At 40.6% G+C, this 19093-nt stretch overlaps 1 protein-coding gene across 1 annotated transcript in view; it reads right to left on the reverse strand.

Annotated features, from left to right (window-relative positions):
• Window positions 1-5183: 5183 nt before the first annotated feature.
• Window positions 5184-19093, reverse strand: part of RIMS2 (regulating synaptic membrane exocytosis 2) — a 318322-nt gene continuing 304412 nt past the window's right edge. Inside the window, exons 30-32 of the mRNA XM_058175035.1 lie at window positions 18020-18121; window positions 16836-16975; window positions 5184-8089 (exon numbers count right to left, since the gene is read on the reverse strand). Coding sequence (XP_058031018.1) covers window positions 7871-8089; window positions 16836-16975; window positions 18020-18121 — 461 coding nt within the window. The 3' untranslated portion in view covers window positions 5184-7870. The remainder of the gene's footprint in view (window positions 8090-16835; window positions 16976-18019; window positions 18122-19093) is intronic.

Here is a 19093-nt window from a genome sequence, read left to right on the forward strand (position 1 = left end):
AATAATAAATAAATAAATAAATAAATTGCCTAATCAAACCCTTCTTCCTTTTACTTCATAAGATTTAAGAAGGGCTGATTTTGGGGAGGCCTCATGGTTCTGACCCATTAGTGACTATAATAACTGGCAAGTGACTTTTAATAATAGTCTCATAGTAATCCAATATGATTATACAGTTCTTCAAAAAACCATTTTGAAAATCAGACCCTTTGCAAGCAGCCTATGCCTGGAGCATATAGAAGCAGGCTATGAATTGCAGGATTCCTGAAAATCAAATCAGTGGCACTTCAGTGCCAATGTAAATGAGATAAGAACCAACTTATTCAAATTTTGACAAGCGGGGTTTGGGTTTTTTTGGTTTTTTGGCTAAGTTTGCAAGTGGCACAAAAGAAACTTCAGCTTAACACTTCAAATAATAGGTGCTTCTTCCTTACTTAGCACTTATGTTCACATTTTTATGCTCACACATTTTTCCTTAATAGCGTCATTCTTTCTGCACAACTGCAAAATTATACAGAGAGAGAGAGAGAGAGAGAGAGAGAGAGGGAGAGAGAGAGGGAGAGAGTATATATCTCACCAAAATATGTTGATGCAGGTGGAAGGGGGAGACTGTTTGAAATTCAGTCAGAACTTCCCCATTTTGTCCACTTTGCTAAGGTGACCAACCGTCCTCCTTTAGGGAGGACAGTCCTTCTTTTGTAAGTTCTGTCCTCTCTCGAAAAGTGTCCTCCTACATGTCCTCCTTTTTGATATTTGAAGACTAATCTGTAAATCTCCATATTCGATCGATGCAGATCCGATCCATTGCGTGTGATGTGACGTATTTGTATTTGATATGACGATTCATCAAGGCTCGATACAGTGCAGCGAGACACAATTATGAGATGCGTGTGCTCTGCACAGGAGAATTGTTTTGAGAGAGTGCACCGCGTGCAAGTGTGCACCACATGCAAGTGGTTTTGTTTACTTCTTACCGAAACACCACACAACATAATAAAAATAAATATTATTTGTGTCCTTTTTCTCACTGTAAAAAAGTTGGTCACCTTAACTTTGCAGTTGTTAATGAGTTGGCTAAGAAACAATATGGGCATATACCATAGAATAAAAGCTGATTTGGTTATTCGGAATGACCAGAATTTCAGAATGGAGTAAGGAGAAATCATGCTTTGGCAGCCCTGTGGCCAATTAAATTAATTAAGGGATCCAGAAGTCACATCATGTTTCTGGGAGCTGTGAGAGGACAGCCTGCCTGAAAACTGGCTAGCACCACCTGGGCTGATGGTGCCCTGCTCCTTTAATACCTCCTGTTAGCGCCCAGCAATGAGCAGCTACAAAGACCAAGCCGACAAGCAGCCAGGTGTGGTGAATGCTGTAGTCGAGTTGTTCGCATGTTGGAGTTGTTATGGGAGTGAGAGGGAAGATGGTTTCTGTTCTTGGTGGAAATAGAGCCATTGGAAACACTGTAGGGCTAAGAGACAGAACTACTGTTATTTAGCAGTAAGTGTTACAAGCTGTAGTAGTCTACAAGTAAGAGCAGAAGTAGGCCTGGGAAACTGTGTGAGGGGAGAAACTGTGACTACTACCCATTGTTTGCTTGTGTGGGGGTTGCCTGGGGCTTGTGTTGGCCCTCTGGAATATTGGGGTCCCTCTGACTAGGGATATAGATAAAAGAACCTGTGACATTGCTTGCTTATTTATTTATATTATATATTTCTAACTGACCATCTCCCTCAAAGAGGGGCTCTGAGCCTTTCCCAGACAGCTAGATCTTCTTATAATGCCCCTGAAGTAGGATAACTTAAATTATATATACACTATATTTATTATATTATACAATGTAATATAATAAATAAAACAAAGTATAAAAACTAAAATTAAGTTAGGATAAAAAAAAAACTTTATACAATAATCTCAAAAACTTCAAAAGGGTAAAAATCCCAGGATGGCCATTTAACATTATTACAGGAGTGGGAGGTGTTCTCATGGAGCTAGCCAACCTCCTGGTTGCATGGTCCTCTGTGTCCTCCACTCAAGGCTGCAGTGCCAAGTTTGGACCTCTTTGCAGAAGGCCAAGAGTGTGGGGTCTCTCCTCACCTCTGGGAACAGGGTGTTCCGTAATGTGGGGGCAGTGACAGAGAACACTTTCTTCCTAGACCCTGCTGAATGAAATTCCTTGACAGTGTTGTGATCCACCAGAAACCAGTGGAGCTGGCAACAGAGTCGGACAGCGATGAGGCTGAGGTGAGGCCAGGGCCATTGGGGAGTGAGGTGCGGACTCCAGAGCCTCCAGAGACTGATAGTAGTGAGGCAGAGGAACAGGAGGAGCCTGTTCCTAATGCATGCATGAGAAGAGCTGCCAGAAGGCAAGAGCAGCTCAAGCAAAAAGGACAACTCGGGAGTAGGGCCAAGAGATGATTGGCCCCTCCCATAACAGACCAGTAATGGCGTTTGGGCTTTGCCGGACAACAACGTTGGTAGCTTCGTCTTCTGCTTCGTCTACGTCTTGCATTTATTATTGTGACTTCTGAACGTTTATAATATAATATAACAACAGAGTTGGAAGGGACCTTGGAGGCCTTTTAGTCCAACCCCCTGCCCAGGCAGGAAACCCTACACCATCTCAGTCAGATGGTTATCCAACATTTTCTTAAAAATTTCCAGTGTTGGAGCATTCACAACTTCGGCAGGCAAGTCGTTCCACTTATTAATTGTTCTAAGTTTACCAAGAAAGGCCTTTGGCAGTTTGCCTAATTGGACCAAGGTTTGCGATAGGACTGAGGAATTTGTGTTGGGAGGAATTTGTTTTAATTTAGTTGAACGACGCTGGGAATGAAGTAATTCTCAGCTGTTTGAATAAAGTTTGTTTGTTTTTTTCACTAACTGAGTTTCCTACTACCAACTTGGGCCTAGGTTACAACAGACAGGTGGAGGTCTGTAGCATTCCTTCCCTGCCTGAATAAGTGATGGGACAAAGCCGGTTCTGTAGGTAACCTGCTCCAATGCCATGTAGGGCTTGAATTGGACCCAGAAGCAAATTGGTACCCAGTACATTCATGGAGTGATGTTACATTCTTCATTCTTCAGTCACCCAGTATGGCTCAGACAGCTACACTCTGCACTAGCTGAAGCTTCCAAATACTTTTTGAGATTAGCCCCTGTATAGCGTATTGCAATAGTCCAATGAGGTGATGACAAAGATATGAGTGACTCAGCGAAGAGCCTCCTTTTTTATTGCTTCAAGAGCCATTTATTGAGCAATATATATTTTTCAACCTTGTTAAAACCTCAGCTTTGATCAAAGATTCAAGGGTATTGCACATATGTGCCATTGAATTGGTTTTGACTACAGACCACATAGATTTTCTTCGTGATGATCTATCCTAACTTGGTCTTTCAAGTCTCTCAATTGTAGACTCAACCACACTGTGACTGGGTCCACTCACTACGCAGCTGGGCATTCTCTTCTCTTTCCATTTCCCTCTCCCCTCCCTAGCATCAGAGAGATCTTTTCCAGAGAGCTAGATAATAAACACTTTGCTTTTAGTGATTCATCCTTTGAAACTATCTTTGCTCCATATGGATAGGCTTAAAAGATGAATCACTAAAAGCTAACTGATTTTTTTTCTTAATAAAGAAGAGCATCTCAAGAATTTGTGTTTCTATTCAATTGATTTACATAAGCAATTGTCTCACCATAACATATATTTTTCCATAATCTTATGGAAGTTCTTTTTTTTAATTGAAAAAGTTTTAACAAACAAAAATATTTTTCCCCTTTTTTCCCCTCTCCCCCCCCCTCAAAACCCCTTCCCCTCCTTTCCCCGGCTTCCCGGGTCAATCACAAGGTATTGTTATACATGAACCAAACATAGAGTAAAATTTTCCCTTCTAATCCAATTAACCTCATCCGAGGCTTCATTTCCTAACTTCCCCCATTACATTCTAAAATAATACATCCTAATTATTCAAAGGCAGTCTGATATCTCTTAATCTGATATCTGTTTTGTAAATAATCAATCCATTTTTTCCATTCAATTAAATATCTTTCTGCGTATTGTCTTTGTCTAGCTTGGCTGAGATTTTAGCCATCTCAGCCAAGTTAGTAACTTTCAATATCCAAATCTTATGGAAGTTCTTGTCCTAGATTGTGTGGGATAATCTTGCCACTACCAATAAGTCACTAGATCATACTGTATATCTGGGACTTGTATGTAATCATAGAGATAAAATAAACCCTGACAGGAAAACTGCAGAAAAAAAGTCAGTAGAGAAACTATCTGTGACTATTATGTCCTCCTGGTGTATTGAATAAAAACCCATAATTCTCAATCATCATGAAGATTGACATCAAGTATATATAGATAACCATCTTGGGGAAGTTTTCTTGAAAAAATAGAAGAACCAAAGAAGCTTATTGGAAGGTGAAACATCTTCAAGGAAAAACAAAGGAAGTCCAGTTGCTTTTTGAAAAAGCACCTTTGGGACAACCACAGGCTGAGAATTTCCATAGACATGCTTTAAAAGATAAAGTATGTCTATGGTTTAATAATTTAACGAAACCAAAGCTATTCCAAGAGCACAAAGGTCCAGGATGAGCAACGATCTCTAATCTCCACTTAATTCTCAAATAATCACATAGCACACAGTTCAATACATCAGATTAGCTTTCAGGAGTCAAAGTTGAAGTTCGGCCTTCTTCTTGATGGTTAGCTGGGTTTTTTCCCCAGGGTTAGCAATGTAAGTATACTAGAAAGCATTTTAGTATGGCTAATATTCATAATCCAGGCACCAAGATCCCAAGTAATCATCATCATCATCATCCCAAACCACTACACAGCAGGTTGATGGCCTCTTTATTGAAGTTACAGACAGGTTTTCAATTTTGACAGATGGGCTTTTGTCTGGAAATAGGAGAAAGACCTTTTGGGTCAAAGTCATCCAGCTGTCTGAGAGCAAGGACCTGTTCCTACTCTAGCATATTGAATACTACCATGCTGGTTGTCAATTTTTATTTTTATAAATTCATGTATAAATATATATACATGATAAAAAGAACCACAAATTCTCTAAAGAAACATGTTTTATTTAAAGTCTTAAATACCATCACCAGATTGAGTTTGATTTACATTTATTGGTGTTCATCAAAAGGCCTAGTCTGCCTTTTCTCTCCCAACCTTGATTCCAGTTACTTTTAAAACAGACTATGTACAAGACAGCTGTGGTCACTGGAAGTATGCTATTTACATGACTAAATTATAAGTAGAGTTGCAGACATGTGAATATTAAAAAAAATACAATCAAAAATAAATACTGCATAATGACCAGTTACGTACACACTTTCCATATTGTCATGTCCTCCTTGTCTGAATTAGAAATATTTTTATAAGAATATGCATAAAGTGTGCACCCACTGCATATCACAGTATCAGGAAAAGAGTCGTACACTTTAAAAATGTTTTTTTTTATTTTTAGGGATTAATGCATGTGTTAGTATTCATTGATTGCTCATACACAGGTGATTAAATTATTTCAGTCAATATGTTTTTAACCGATCGTCATTAACCTATACATAATCTTGTAAAAGATCAATTATCCTTCTTATCTAGGTAATTCTTTTATGAATGCAAAAGGATTTGGTACGTAAACAGAACTCCTGTCAACAAGAATTCCCTTTGGGGTGCAGGTGCTGTTTGAAATCACTGCAAGGGTACAATTCACCAAGCATTTTGACTGTATTAATTCCATTCACATTCAATGGTACTCATGCATGGAACATGGGCAAACCTTGAAGGAATTCTGTTCTGTTTTAAAATTGAACCATATAAAAGAAATGGCAGTATACCCATTTTTCCTTTTGCCCTCCTATAATTCATGTACATACAGGGATATGTAAATACAAAAGTAAAATATTCATGAGTATGGCCTTAAAATTAATAGTTGCACATATTAAAATATTATTGCAATGCCTCATCATTAAACAATAGGTCTGTAAGGCATCTAAAGATACAGGAAAAAAAAGGATGATATACTTCAACATGAACAAGTTACATATCTTTTTATCAGGAAAAAATGAGATCTGGACTTAAAATTATCCACATTTCCAGTTACCCTAAATTACCTGATATAGGAAACAGGTGTTTGTTTCTTCAAATACCTGCAACATGTGCATTTTAGGTTCTTGGTGATAGGTGTCAAAATTAATAAATGTTATGTACTTTGTTTAAGGCGTTTAAGAATTTAAAAAAACCTGCAATCTCTTTGGGCATGTAATTCCCATTAATAGAAAGATTAAGTAGATACAGGACTGCAGCTCAAATTATGACTTGAATGTCAAGTTCATATTCACTGATTTTTCCCATCCCAGTTTATGAAAACTGAACAGAAGAGTTTAATAGGTAGCAATTTATTTGGCTCAATGGAAGTGATAAGATGCTGATATTTACCGAGACTGTTCTGATATTTCTTTATCTAGAAATGATAGTTCAACCTTTGAATGAATGATGCTGGTGCTGAAAACAAATTTATTGAAGACGTTTTACAAATGGCCACATGATTCCAGTATTTTGCTGTAGAATTCAATTTGAAGGTGGAGAGGGAAAAGTTTTTCATGCACTGTACAATAAACAGCAAAAAGTTCAATTTGTTATCAAATACATGCTGAATTATTGTAATGTACTCCCCAAGCCATGTTGCAAAATTCTTTTCAACATGCTTGAAAAAAGTTCTTAAACAATTTTTTTTTCTCAAAGATTTCAGAAATGCAGAATCAGTCTGTATCCCTGAATCAAATAGGGAGCTTGAGAGTAGTAAGTCAAAAAGTAGCAATTTCGAAGGATAATGATCATCCTGGGAGCCAGGACAGCAACGAGAGGGCAAAAGGAGGATGGGGGAAACAAGAAGGGAAAGAAGTGTACAATTTGCACATATTTTGAACTTTACAAGGCTTGTACCTTTTACATTTAAATAAATTTAATATATTACATTTATCTCTTGTCACATAAACATAATTTGAGTATTTGCTAGAAATTATTAATTTTTCATTGTTGTCTGCAAAAACACAGACCATGATTGGTTTAAAGAATGATAACTTGGTGTGTCTATCACCTTGTTGCATTCTCTCCCTTTTAAAACCATGCACTAGTGAAATTTATTTTTAAAAATAATATAAATTGTTGAAAATGGCTGATTTATTCTTTTTTTTTTTTTGCAAGTTGCAGCCCCAAGAAAATAATTTTAAATGTTCAGCATAATCTGTGTCCATGCAAAAAAGTGTCTTTAATTCATACAGTACAGTATAGCCACAGAATTTTACTTTTCACTTAGTCCACGCTGGATTTGATTCTATTAGTAGCCGGAGTTACAAAGCCTGCCACTCTAAGTCTTCAAGCTTTCTGATAAGGCAAGTTTCCTCTGCTGTTAATGAACGCAATGACAGCTCACTTTTCTTTTTTCTTCTAGCACGACTTCTTTGGGTAGCTCCATATTTCTGTGGCATAACCAGGCTTGGGTGGGTGCGGGCAGAAAAGGGCCAGTAAAGAAAAGGGAACAAGAAAATAGACGTGCCGTTGAAGGGATTCTTGTTGCATGAGACAACTTGATTCTTTAGTTTAATCCATGGCTTCAAATTGGATTAAAAGTTGAGTGTCACTGAACTCCAAACCATTCAGTTCTTCCAGTTCCACTCCTTCACCTGAGGGCTTCCTTTAGAGCACAATGTGTGCAACTTCCTCTGAGAATACAGGATCGCTTCCTAGCCCTAGAAACAGGCTCCAAAGACGCAACATTAAGCATGCAGTGTTACCAGAGCTTGCGACCTGTTAAATATATTTTTTTGTAACGCTGGTTGCTATGATAAAGTTCACAGCTGCTATGAGCGAGCGTATGACGGTCCTGTTGAACTTTCAAGAGATGATTGGGAAGCCCTTCTTGTAAGAGGGGCCAAAGTTGGATCTACTAGGGACGAAGGAGGAAATAGTTTAAACCAGCCAATCACCATATTGGACAGGTCCAGTTCTTCTAAAAGTATCTGTGCCACTCCCATGAAGGATTTATGATCCATACGCCCATAGTCTCCCCATACAATAATCTGTTGGATTAAAAAGAAATAACACAGTTTAAGGAAGTAGCAAAGCAAATGCACTATTTTATGTGGAAGAGTTCTAAGATGGATAGACTGATATGTGCTGGTTTAATGAACCAAACAAGAAAAATATGAGCTGGAAACACTGCTTGGGGTCCAAATTACTTTTACTCAAGTTCATTCCTGGGTCTTTTCTAAATTCATCTTCTCCCTGGGCCATATTATGATGTACCTAAAGAGTCCCTTAACTTTTGAAGAATGGAATGGCCCTAGATGGCTCATGTTACATCTCATCTCAAATGCAGATTAGAATTTAGATTCTAACAGAGCTAAATCCAACCAAAAATCTCTTCATTATTTAAAACACGGTCTGATACATTTGATTACATCAAAAAAAGACTTAGCAAATTATGTTTGTAAATGCAAAAGGATATCCCCAAAATTTAATGATCACTAACCAGGGTTTAACTCTAAAATCCTAAAAATGCAATTCATGATCAAATCAAGGCACATTCTTTGACTTTACTAGGGCTGGCATGTGGAGTAAGCAATAACTCAAAACTTTGCTAGCCTGCTGAAATGCTCAGAATACATCTGATCATAACTCCCTTCCTAGTACATTTTGTAGCAGGGTAGCAATCAAAGCTGCACATATATCTATAAAAATGACAGCATAAAAAGAACATGAGTCATTGATTCCACCTTTTACCTATAAGAACAGGTAAACAGAACAAAAATATTTCTTCGAAAAGGTAAGGACTGCAAGTCTCTGATGATCGCCTGGACAAGTTCATGTATTTGGCAAGAATTTCAAAGTAATTTGCAACAGCCTTTTCTTAAAGTGTTCTTTCCACAAGATCAGATGACTTCAGGCCTGAAGTCACCTGATCACCTCCCATTCAACAAAGGTTATGAGATCTGTTACTTAATAGTTAAGCTATTAACTATTTAACATGCTAGTCAAGCTAGCATCTTAAATTGGACCAGTGTAAAGACTTGAAGACAGTTCAGTACTGCAACACTGGATAGATAAAAAGGGGATCATCATCTGAATTTAGGCCCTTTCGTATCAGAATGACTGGTAATCTGCCTTGAGTCTCATTACAGATCTATCTCTCAGATTTTTTTCTTTTTAAACACCTTAAACATTTTCAGGATGATAAACGGGAAAAAAAAGTTGGAAGGGGTTTATCTATTTTCTTCCAAAACAGATTTAAATTTATCAACCCAAATAATTGTTTACAATTTAAAATATGGCTATTTGAATGATAATCTGAAAGCAGCTCCCAATAACCACCACATACCATTTCTATATGACTTTTCACCAATTACGCCATGAGGCTTTTAATCTGGAGTCTTGGATTTAATTTTTATTTGCAGCGGTTTCCAGTCGTAATGTTGTATTGTACTTCTATTTAGGTCACAGCAGGAGGGAGCATCTAGCTTACTTTGGCTAATTTTGGAAAAATGAATCAGGGTTAGACCTGTTTAGCATAAAAATGGGAGACCACTATTAAATCTCCATGCTAGACAGTGTTCGACTATGAGAATAATGCTGTTTTTGCTCCCTTCTACAAAGGGAAAATAGCAAGAATGAATGTCAAAACAACAGAGGATTAATTTTGCGAAGTATGCCTAGGAAGCTGTTTGGTAGAATTCTGTTAGAAAAAGTACAAGAGGTAACAATGACTAAAATTTAGGAAATGCAGTGCAGTTTTGCACCATATAGTGATGGGTATAATACTTTTTTGCACATCAAATGGTCATTAATAACCAAATGAATGAAGCAAGAAAATTATGTTTGCTGATCTTCATTAGATATATGACAAAATAAATCAGCTGGAATTCTGGAACACTTTAAGTGACTATAGAGATGAGGGCTGATTGCTGAATGCAGTAAGAATGATAGAGGTAAGAAAGCATGGGTGAGACTAAATGGAATACTTAGCAAGTAGTTGAATGTTGAGCAGGGAATAAGATGAAAATGTGTGTTGCCCCCTTTTTTATTTAATGCATTTACAATTCAATGTTGATATCATGAACAGTGAGTTAGTCAGGATGTGAATCTTTGTATAAAGATGATACTGTGTTGTTGGCCGAGAACCCAAATGATTTGCAATAAATTACGGCTGTATGATACAACAAGTAATATAGGAATTGATGTATCTGTTGTGTCTTCGCCCCCCCCCCCCGAACCTGGCCCCCTGGCAGAAAGTGACTCAGAGAGCGAGGGGGAAGAGCCGACAGGGCTTCCCTCTGCGGAGCCTCCTTCTCTGGCTCCGCTCCAAGTCCCAGAGGCAGGCCAGGTGGAGGAGATGACGAGGCCTCTGTCTCCTGCATCTCCTCCCTCTCAGGCCATGCCTCAAGACCCAGCTGCTGACAATCAGTTGTGGCTGGACCCCCGGTATTGCAGACAGGAGAGACAGCAACATCAAAAGAAAGGGTGGGGCAGGCCTAGAGAATTCTGAGTCACGGAGCCACACCCCACAGGATATAAAAGCAAGAGGGGCTGCCCTATAGTTCTTGTGATGAACAAACAATTGACTGTTGAAAACGTTGGCTGTACTTTGGGTCCTGGACTCTGTTTCGTTTCCTTCTGAACTTTGGGATTGTTCCAGCTTGGACTGCAATCGCTCTGATAGATAAGAGGACTTGGCAAGAATAAATTGCTGACACATCTAGTCAGTTTGCGCTTCTAATTGATTGTGGTTGGGGGGACAGAACATGATCCAAGATAAATACAGTTGTTATAAGGGGGGGAAATAAGTTAATATTGGTAAGTTATACATAAATGGCAAAAGTCCAGAGCAAGGAGATAGGCTGTGTACTTTGGTGGAAGAACAAATGGGGGAAGAAATGTTCAGATGTGCAAATATGAGAGATAGCAAGTAGTATATGGTATGTTACGAAATAAATATGTGAAGGGAAAAGCAAGAACAGCTATGTGTTTCTCTCCACTTTGTAATATGAAAGTGAGAGTTGATGTGACAGGAGAAACAGAAAAGTAAGTTCACCACAGAAGGAACGGGTTACTTAAGAGGTATGTGTGGTAAAACAAGAAGGTAGAGTCAAACAGATTGATTGCTAAATTAATGCAGATTGAATACAAAACAGAGTAACCAGTATGAAATAGATTCTTATTGTTATTGATTTGGGGTTCACAGAGAGGATGAAATTCCTCTCTAGAGAGAAATTCTACAACTGATGATATATGAAAGAGTAAATGGTTGAAAGAAAGGGAAGACCTGAGGTGGGATGAGGTTGATGAGTTCCTCAGAAAGACATGACAAGAAGAAAGAAGAAAAAAAAAAGAATGAACTGGGGCAGGGGTGAAATGCTATCGGTTCAGACTGGTTCGGCTGAACTGGTAGCGATGGTGGCGGGTGGTATGGAGAACCGGTGGTGACGGCAGCACGAGGCTCCACCCACTCACCCACCCAGACCTTGTTATTTCCTGGTTTTAACCAGGAAGTAAGCTGTTTTTTACACTCTCCACATGTGCAGAGGGTCAAAGCGCGCACGTGTGTTGCATGTGCACTTCCGAACCGGTAGGGAAGGTAAATAGATTTCACCTCTGAACTGGGGTATGGAGATAGTGGGAGGTAGGATGGTTTGCAAAGATAGAAAACTTTGCAGAAGCTATGGTAGATTGTAATAGTATAAAATAGTTTTAGCTATATTTCCTTTTTCTTATTATCATTTAATTACTTTAGCTAACTCTTTCTTTTTCTCTGCACTCTGCATAAAATTGCTTATCTCAAATGGGAAAAATAAGATGGATGTCTGTATGTGTATGTTAAATATTTATGTAAAAGCAAGGTAGGATATTATTTGTTTATAAAGTTAGAAATGGATTCGTATAATAGAGAGCTTAAAACATTATTATGCCATAAAACAGCTGGGGGGGAGGGAGGTTAGCTTTCACTATATTAAATTAATATCCTAGAGCAGAACAGGCCATAAACAGAAACACAACTTGCAACTGAGGCCCGAAGGAATTGAAGGACAGGTGAAAGGCATGTGGCCTAACACAAAGGTGCTTTTTCAAGAGGCAACTGGACCTTCTGTTTTTTCTTTGAAGACGTTTCCAGATTACAAGATTTCAGAGCTGTGGAAGCTTCTTGGATGAGAAGCGAAATGTCTTCAAAGAAAAACCAGACAGTCTAGTTGCCTCTTGAAAAGCACCTTTGGGACAACCATGACCTGGATGACTGAGAATCTCCATAGGCATATGGCCAACTTAGCAGCTAGTAACAGCTACTCCCTCTTGCCTACTTGCTCTTCCACCCCAAACTGAAACTTAGGCTAATTTGTTTGCTGCATAGGGGGTTGTTTAAGGAAATCACCCAATGCTTTAAGGGCTTCGTTTTCATTTTATGGGAAGAAACCGGAAAAGAAACTTTTATCAGCACAAGCTGTGTAACACATCTTGAGAAGTTCAATGGAGTTCAGTGGAGAAACACACAGCTAGGCCTATTGCATGATGGTGGATGATCATGAAAAAAAGGCTTAAATTGCAACTTGAATAATGTCTCAAGTAGCCACCCAGCAAAACCTTTTGTACGCTTCATATTGAGATGTACACTGCTTTTGTTGTAATAGCTACTGAGGTGTTCAGTGCACCATCTGGTTCATTATAGTATGCAGAATTAATGTAAATGTTTCAGATCCAAAATGATGAAGAGGGATTTTATTGCTATACTGCTACAATGTTCTTCTCTTGACCTTTCATTTTGTTGAACTAATGGAAGCAGATGGTGAAGTTCTTTGCATGACAGAGTGGTGTCTCTGCCTTAAAAGGGGTGATAGTGTTCCACTCCTATAAAACTTCTCCACTTAAAAGTTTATGGTAAATAATTCACAGGTGCTTCTACAGTTATCATTGTCACAGACTTCTGACTTCTGTAGTTACCACACCTATTACCAGCTGAGTCAGTAGCTGTGCCCTTCCTGAAGAGGAATAGTCTATCATACGTGTCCAAGTGCTATTGACCTGTAACGGTATGTGGGAATGACCTTGGGAGACAGGCACGAGCAGATACGATGCCTGTGGATTTTCAGTAGTTTGTAATTCATTCTTTCTAGGGCTGAGAAAAAGTGTTTGCTCCAAGGACACTAGTGTTGTGTCTTGCCCGCTCTCACCGCAGCCGGGGTCTGCTTATCTGCTTCCGAACGCTGAAGAATGTCCTCCCGGCCCCAGCCCTGGCTCCATGCCCAAGCAGGCTGCAGAGGAGGGAGCACCCCCCGGCCCCAGCCCTGGCTCCATGCCCAGGCAAACGGAGCAGCTAGACCCCTTCCCCTCCTCCACAGCATGTGAGCCTGAGGAAAGTTTATTTCCAACAGCTGCTGATTGGAGTGACCCTCGCATCAGAAGACTGGATAGGCGGAGGCAACAGAAGGAAGGGAGGGGCAGGCCTTAATGAGTGCTGAGTCATGGAGCCACACCCCATGGCCTATATAAAGGATCTGCTTTCTGGCAGTCTCTGAGTCAGGCAAAGTCGAACTTATCTTGCTGAAGTCACTTTCTGGTCTCCTGCCTGCTCTGAGGACTTTGCTAGGACTTTGGGCAGAGCTGCAGAGGCAAGCCTGATTCGGATTTCCCTGACCCGGCCGTCAGCGGAGGAGTGGGACACGACAACTAGGCTGGTTTGTGTTGAAAGCAGGGCTAGAATTCATAGTTTCCTGGTTGTAGCCTGGTGCCTTAATCACAACCCCCAACCACGTTTTGGAACAATTGTACTAGCTATCTCCACTGATGGCTTTTTAGCTCTTTGCCAGATACCTAAAAGCTTCCAGATCATCACCGGTATGTTAAATTGTGCCTTTGCGGTCTCTGACCCAGTGTAGATCTCAACCAGCCCCTTGGTTCTCCGAGGAGCTGAGGGAGATGAAACGCCGGAGAAGACGCCTAGAGATCCAGCCGTTCCGAAGCTGACCGGACACTAGTTAAGTCTTATTCTAAGACTTATCTAGTGGCACTGAGGGAAGAGAAGCGTTCTTACGCTTCCTCCCTCATTGTGTTGGCAGATAACCGCCCGGCCGCCCTGTTTCAGGTGACCCGCTCTCTCCTTCATCAGGAGGTGCGGGATGACCCCTTACAGGGACGGGCCGAGGAATTTAGTGGTTATCTATACGATAAAATCATTCAGCTTCGGGATGATCTTGATCAAAATTGGGATGATCCAGGTGAGAGGGCGGAGACTCGTCTTGTCGAGATTATTTGGGATGAGTTTGACCCTGTGGCTCTCGAAGACGTGGACAGGTTGTTGGGGAGGTTACATGCCACCACATGTTTACTGGACCCGTGCCCCTCCTGGCTGGTGCTGGCCACACAGGAGGTGACACGAGGCTGGCTCCGGGGGATTATCAATGCTTCTCTGTTGGAAGGGGTTTTCCCTGCCGCCTTGAAAGAGGCAGTGGTGAGGCCCCTCCTCAAGAAGCCTTCCCTGGACCCAGCTGTTTTGGGAAATTACCGTCCAGACTCCAACCTTCGCTTTGTCCCGAAGGTTGTTGAGAGTGTGGTGGCGCGTCAACTACCCCAATACCTGGATGAAGCTGTCTATCTAGACCCGTTCCAGTCCGGCTTCCGACCCGGATATAGCACGGAGACGGCTTTGGTCACGTTGGTGAATGATCTCTGGAGGGACAGGGACAGGGGTTGTTCCTCTGCCCTGGTCCTATTAGATCTCTCAGCGGCTTTTGATACTATTGACCATGGTATCTTGCTACACCGGTTGGAGGGTTTGGGAGTGGGAGGCACCGTTTATTGGTGGTTCTCCTCCCATCTCTCTGACCGGCGCCTCATGTGTGGGGTGCCACAGGGGTCGATTCTCTCGCCTCTCCTGTTCAACATCTATATGAAGCCGCTGGGTGAGATCATCAGTGGTTTTGGGGTGAGATACCAACTGTACACTGACGATACGCAGCTGTACTTTTCCACCCCAGGCCACCCCAACAAAGCTATCAAAGTGCTGTCCCGGTGCCTGGAAGCCGTACGGGTCTGGATGGGGAGAAACAGGCTCAAGCTCAATCCCTCCAAGACGGAGTGGCTGTGGATGCCGCACCCCGGTACAGGCAGCTGCAGTTGCAGCTGACTGTTGGGGGTGAAACATTGGCCTCAGCGGAAAGGATGCGCAACTTGGGCATCCTCCTGGATGAACGGCTGTCGTTTGAAGATCACCTGATGGCCGTCTCCAGGAGAGCTTTTCATCAGGTTCGCCTGATTCGCCAGTTGCGCCCCTTCCTTGACCGGGATGCCCTATGCACGGTCATTCATGCTCTTGTCACCTCCTGTCTGGATTATTGCAATGCTCTCTACATGGGGCTCCCCTTGAAGAGCACCCGGAGGCTGCAGTTAGTTCAGAATGCGGCTGCGCGGGTGATAGAGGGAGCCACACGTGGCTCCCATGTAACACCACTCCTGCGCAGACTGCACTGGCTACCTGTGGTCTTCCGGGTGCACTTCAAGGTGTTGGTTACTACCTTTAAAGCGCTCCATGGCTTAGGGCCAGGGTACTTACGGGACCGCCTTCTGCTACCGAATACCTCCCACCGACCTGTACGCTCACACAGAGAGGGGCTTCTCAGGGTGCCGTCCGCCAAGCAATGTCGGCTGGCGGCCCCCAGGGGAAGGTCCTTCTCTGTGGGGGCTCCTACCCTCTGGAACGAACTTCCCCCTGGATTACGTCAACTGCCTGACCTTCGGACCTTCCGCCGCGAGCTGAAGACCTATTTGTTTATTCGCGCGGGACTGGCTTCGTGATTTTTAAATTTTATAATTTTATAAATTTTAGAGAGTTTAATTTTAATGGTATATTGTTTTTAAATTTTAGCCGATATATAATAAGTTTTTTAATCTTTGTTTTATTTGTATATTGTTCTATTTTTATTATGGCTGTGAACCGCCCTGAGTCCTTCGGGAGAAGGGCGGTATAAAAATCTAATAAATAAATAAATAAATAAATAAATAAATAAATAAATCTGTAAACAAGTTGGAAATTTTTTTTTAGTAATGTGTTAGAAGGCAGCTACAGAAGAATTCCCTTTGCTGAACAAAGATGCCCCTTTGATGTAGATGTAATGGAAATCCCAGTCCACTTTTCTTTTGTTATACTGCCAATTCTACAGCGACTCTCTTTGTAATTGAGCTCCCCACTCCTCTCTAAATTTCCAGGACAACTGTGTTTTCTTAAACAATGCTAAATTGTCTTACGCCATGTAAAGTACTGCAATGAGTAATTGTTGTTAATGATTATGCAATGTATTTCTATGGTAGTCTTTTTTTTTGTGGGTCTGTGATCATAAAATGGTTTATTCATCCTCAGCTGCACCTTCTAGTAGGATGCCTTCTCTATTATACATTTGTTTAAGCACTTCCCTTCCCTAGGGAAACCCTATTAACAATGCTCTCTTATGGTCACTTATAGAAGGACCTCCTTGATGGGGTTTGGAATGTTTTTCTTCACGTGTAAGGATTGCTAGCCTTTACGTTGGTTATTGAAATCCTACCTTTTCAGGGAGGTCTTCTCAATATTAAAGGTGGAGACAAAAGTTTATTTATTTGCATTAATTCATTTATTCCTCTTCAATTCTTTTTTTAATATGTATAATTTACATTAACTGGTTGAACGGGATTTTTTTCAGGTTTCTTTTCCTCAGTTCAACAGAAATATTTTATGGAAGCAACACAGGCATTTTTTAAAAAAATCAACAAATAAATATGATTAATCTGCATAGTAGTGATGTAAATTACCTGTAAAACTTTCCCTTGAGGATTCTCTTCAAATGACAACAGCTGCTGGTAAAGAGGTTCCAGCGTTTTTCTTGCCACTTTTGTTTTCTTTTTGGCTATACAGACTCCATTTTCTAATAGATACACCTTTACATATGGTGCTTTGAAAGGAAAAATATAAACAACTGTTAAGAAAATTTTTAACATTAGCTATGCTCTTGAGCAGTCAGCGATATGTAGCTTCCACTGAATATATATTCAAATGACCAAAATAAATCACTTATGCAAGCTTCTCTTTCTGTGTTTTGTCCCTCTTCCCTAGCATTGGGAATGAGCAAATACTAGCAGTATTTCTTCAGGGTTCAATAGATGTTTAGTCTTCAACAGAAAACTAAACAAAGCAGCAGGACAATTCAGAGTGGTAGCTTTGGATCCCAAGAATGCTAAGAGTTTAGTTTAGTATTCAGATTTAACCATAGTTTCAATTGGGAAACTGTGATGATCCTAGACCAAAAATGCTATGGAATTTCTAGAAGCCGGGCACTCTGACAAATTAGCCATCAAGAGACACATAGACATAAACAATATCTATATAGTATGCAAGTGAAATAATCAAAAGCCAAAAACGGAACAAAAAGATGAAAGCATCTTCCCATCACCAATCAGCACCAGATAAACATAGATTAACTCCAATGTTAACAACAGACCAGTAATCAAGTAAACAATACCCTAATCAAGGAACTGCCAAACAAGACTGCCCAACCAAAGAATTTTTAAGACCACCTCTATCAACACTAACAGGGCAAGTGACTAGTATATAAACTGAGAGCAAACCCCCTCCTTACTAGCACTGATGATGTTACCTAGTTTGGATCATGAAACGTCTGCAAGAAAACTACAAAGCTCAGAGAACACCAAAGACCCGTCATGCTAAGAGTTTCCATGCGTATCCCCATATAGCATTATTAATTAATTTCATATATCAAAACTGGGACAGAATTAAGAAAATTGAATTTAAAAAGTAATACTCTGTATTGTGCAGATCTCGTCTCGAAAGAAGAAGGCCCTACAGGGATTTTCAGTACCATAAAGCTGAGGATACTTTCACTATTATGGTTATGGGAAAGATAAGGTTATAGAAAAACGAATTGCTCCCATATTATCACAGCATTTATAGTTCTGGGAGCTAAGTCTACTTCTTTTACCTGGCAGTGTCTTTGAACCTGGTTTTACAACAAGGCCTCGTGCTCTTATTATTTCTACCTCCAATTGTCCCTTTTTGTCCACCATTCCAACTTGGATATCACCTAAAGAGACAAAAAATGCAAGTACTTAAATGAAAAGCAGATACAATGGTATGAAGGCACGCGTGCGCACATGCACACACACTCACAGTCTCTGATTATATAAATAGACGTTAAAGTAAATATTTAAATAACTCATCTGTACCTCATCATTAATTCAGTTTACCTGAAACTACATCTGATCACTCTTGATTGTACTAGATTTTTACTTACAGGACTGAACAATAGATTTTCTATTTTCTTCATTAACAATTTAATGGGCAGGACAGCAGTTCTCAGATGGAGGTCTTGGGATACTTCAAGGGGGATAAAGTTGAAAAACATATAGTGAAGGATCATGGAATGTACCAAGGGAGCCAAAAAACGTGATGTGTATGATACTGCTAATACTATCTAGCTGATGCCAGAAAAGGCATAGCAGCATCAGAGTGTGTTAATATAATGCAACTGGCAGTTGGAACAGAGGGGAAGGGAGAGTAGAATGTTCCAGCCCACAGCATCCATCGGTGTTCATCTGGCTAGCATCCTGTCAGTGTGTGAGAGAGTTGAGGGGTGTTTGGAAACTCAAACAGTATTTGCTGTGTGAGCAAGAAGGAGACAGGAAGGAGGCTGGGTGTGTCTTAGCTCAACTGTTCTATAGTAAAGTTTCTTACTGCTGTGAAAGTAAAACTGGAAGTGAAACTCCTCCCCTCTGCTTGTGTTTTGCATTTGGAACAGATTTCTTTTGAGGTGGGGAGGGAGAGTAGAACTCCTTAGCATCAGAGGGCTGTTTGGAAAGCGAAAACAGTATTTGCTGTGTGAGCAAGAAGGAGACAGGAAGGAGCCTGGCCATGGCTTAGCTCAAGTGTTCTGAATTAAAGCTGCTTCCTGCTGTGAAAGTAAAACTGAAAGTGAAACTCCTCTCCTCTGCTTGTGTTTTGAATTTGGAACAGTTTTCTTTTCAGGTGGAGAGGGGGAGTAGAACTCCTTAGCATC

Source organism: Ahaetulla prasina, chromosome 3, assembly GCF_028640845.1.
Source record: "Ahaetulla prasina isolate Xishuangbanna chromosome 3, ASM2864084v1, whole genome shotgun sequence".
NCBI classification, from domain to species: Eukaryota; Metazoa; Chordata; class Lepidosauria; order Squamata; family Colubridae; genus Ahaetulla; species Ahaetulla prasina.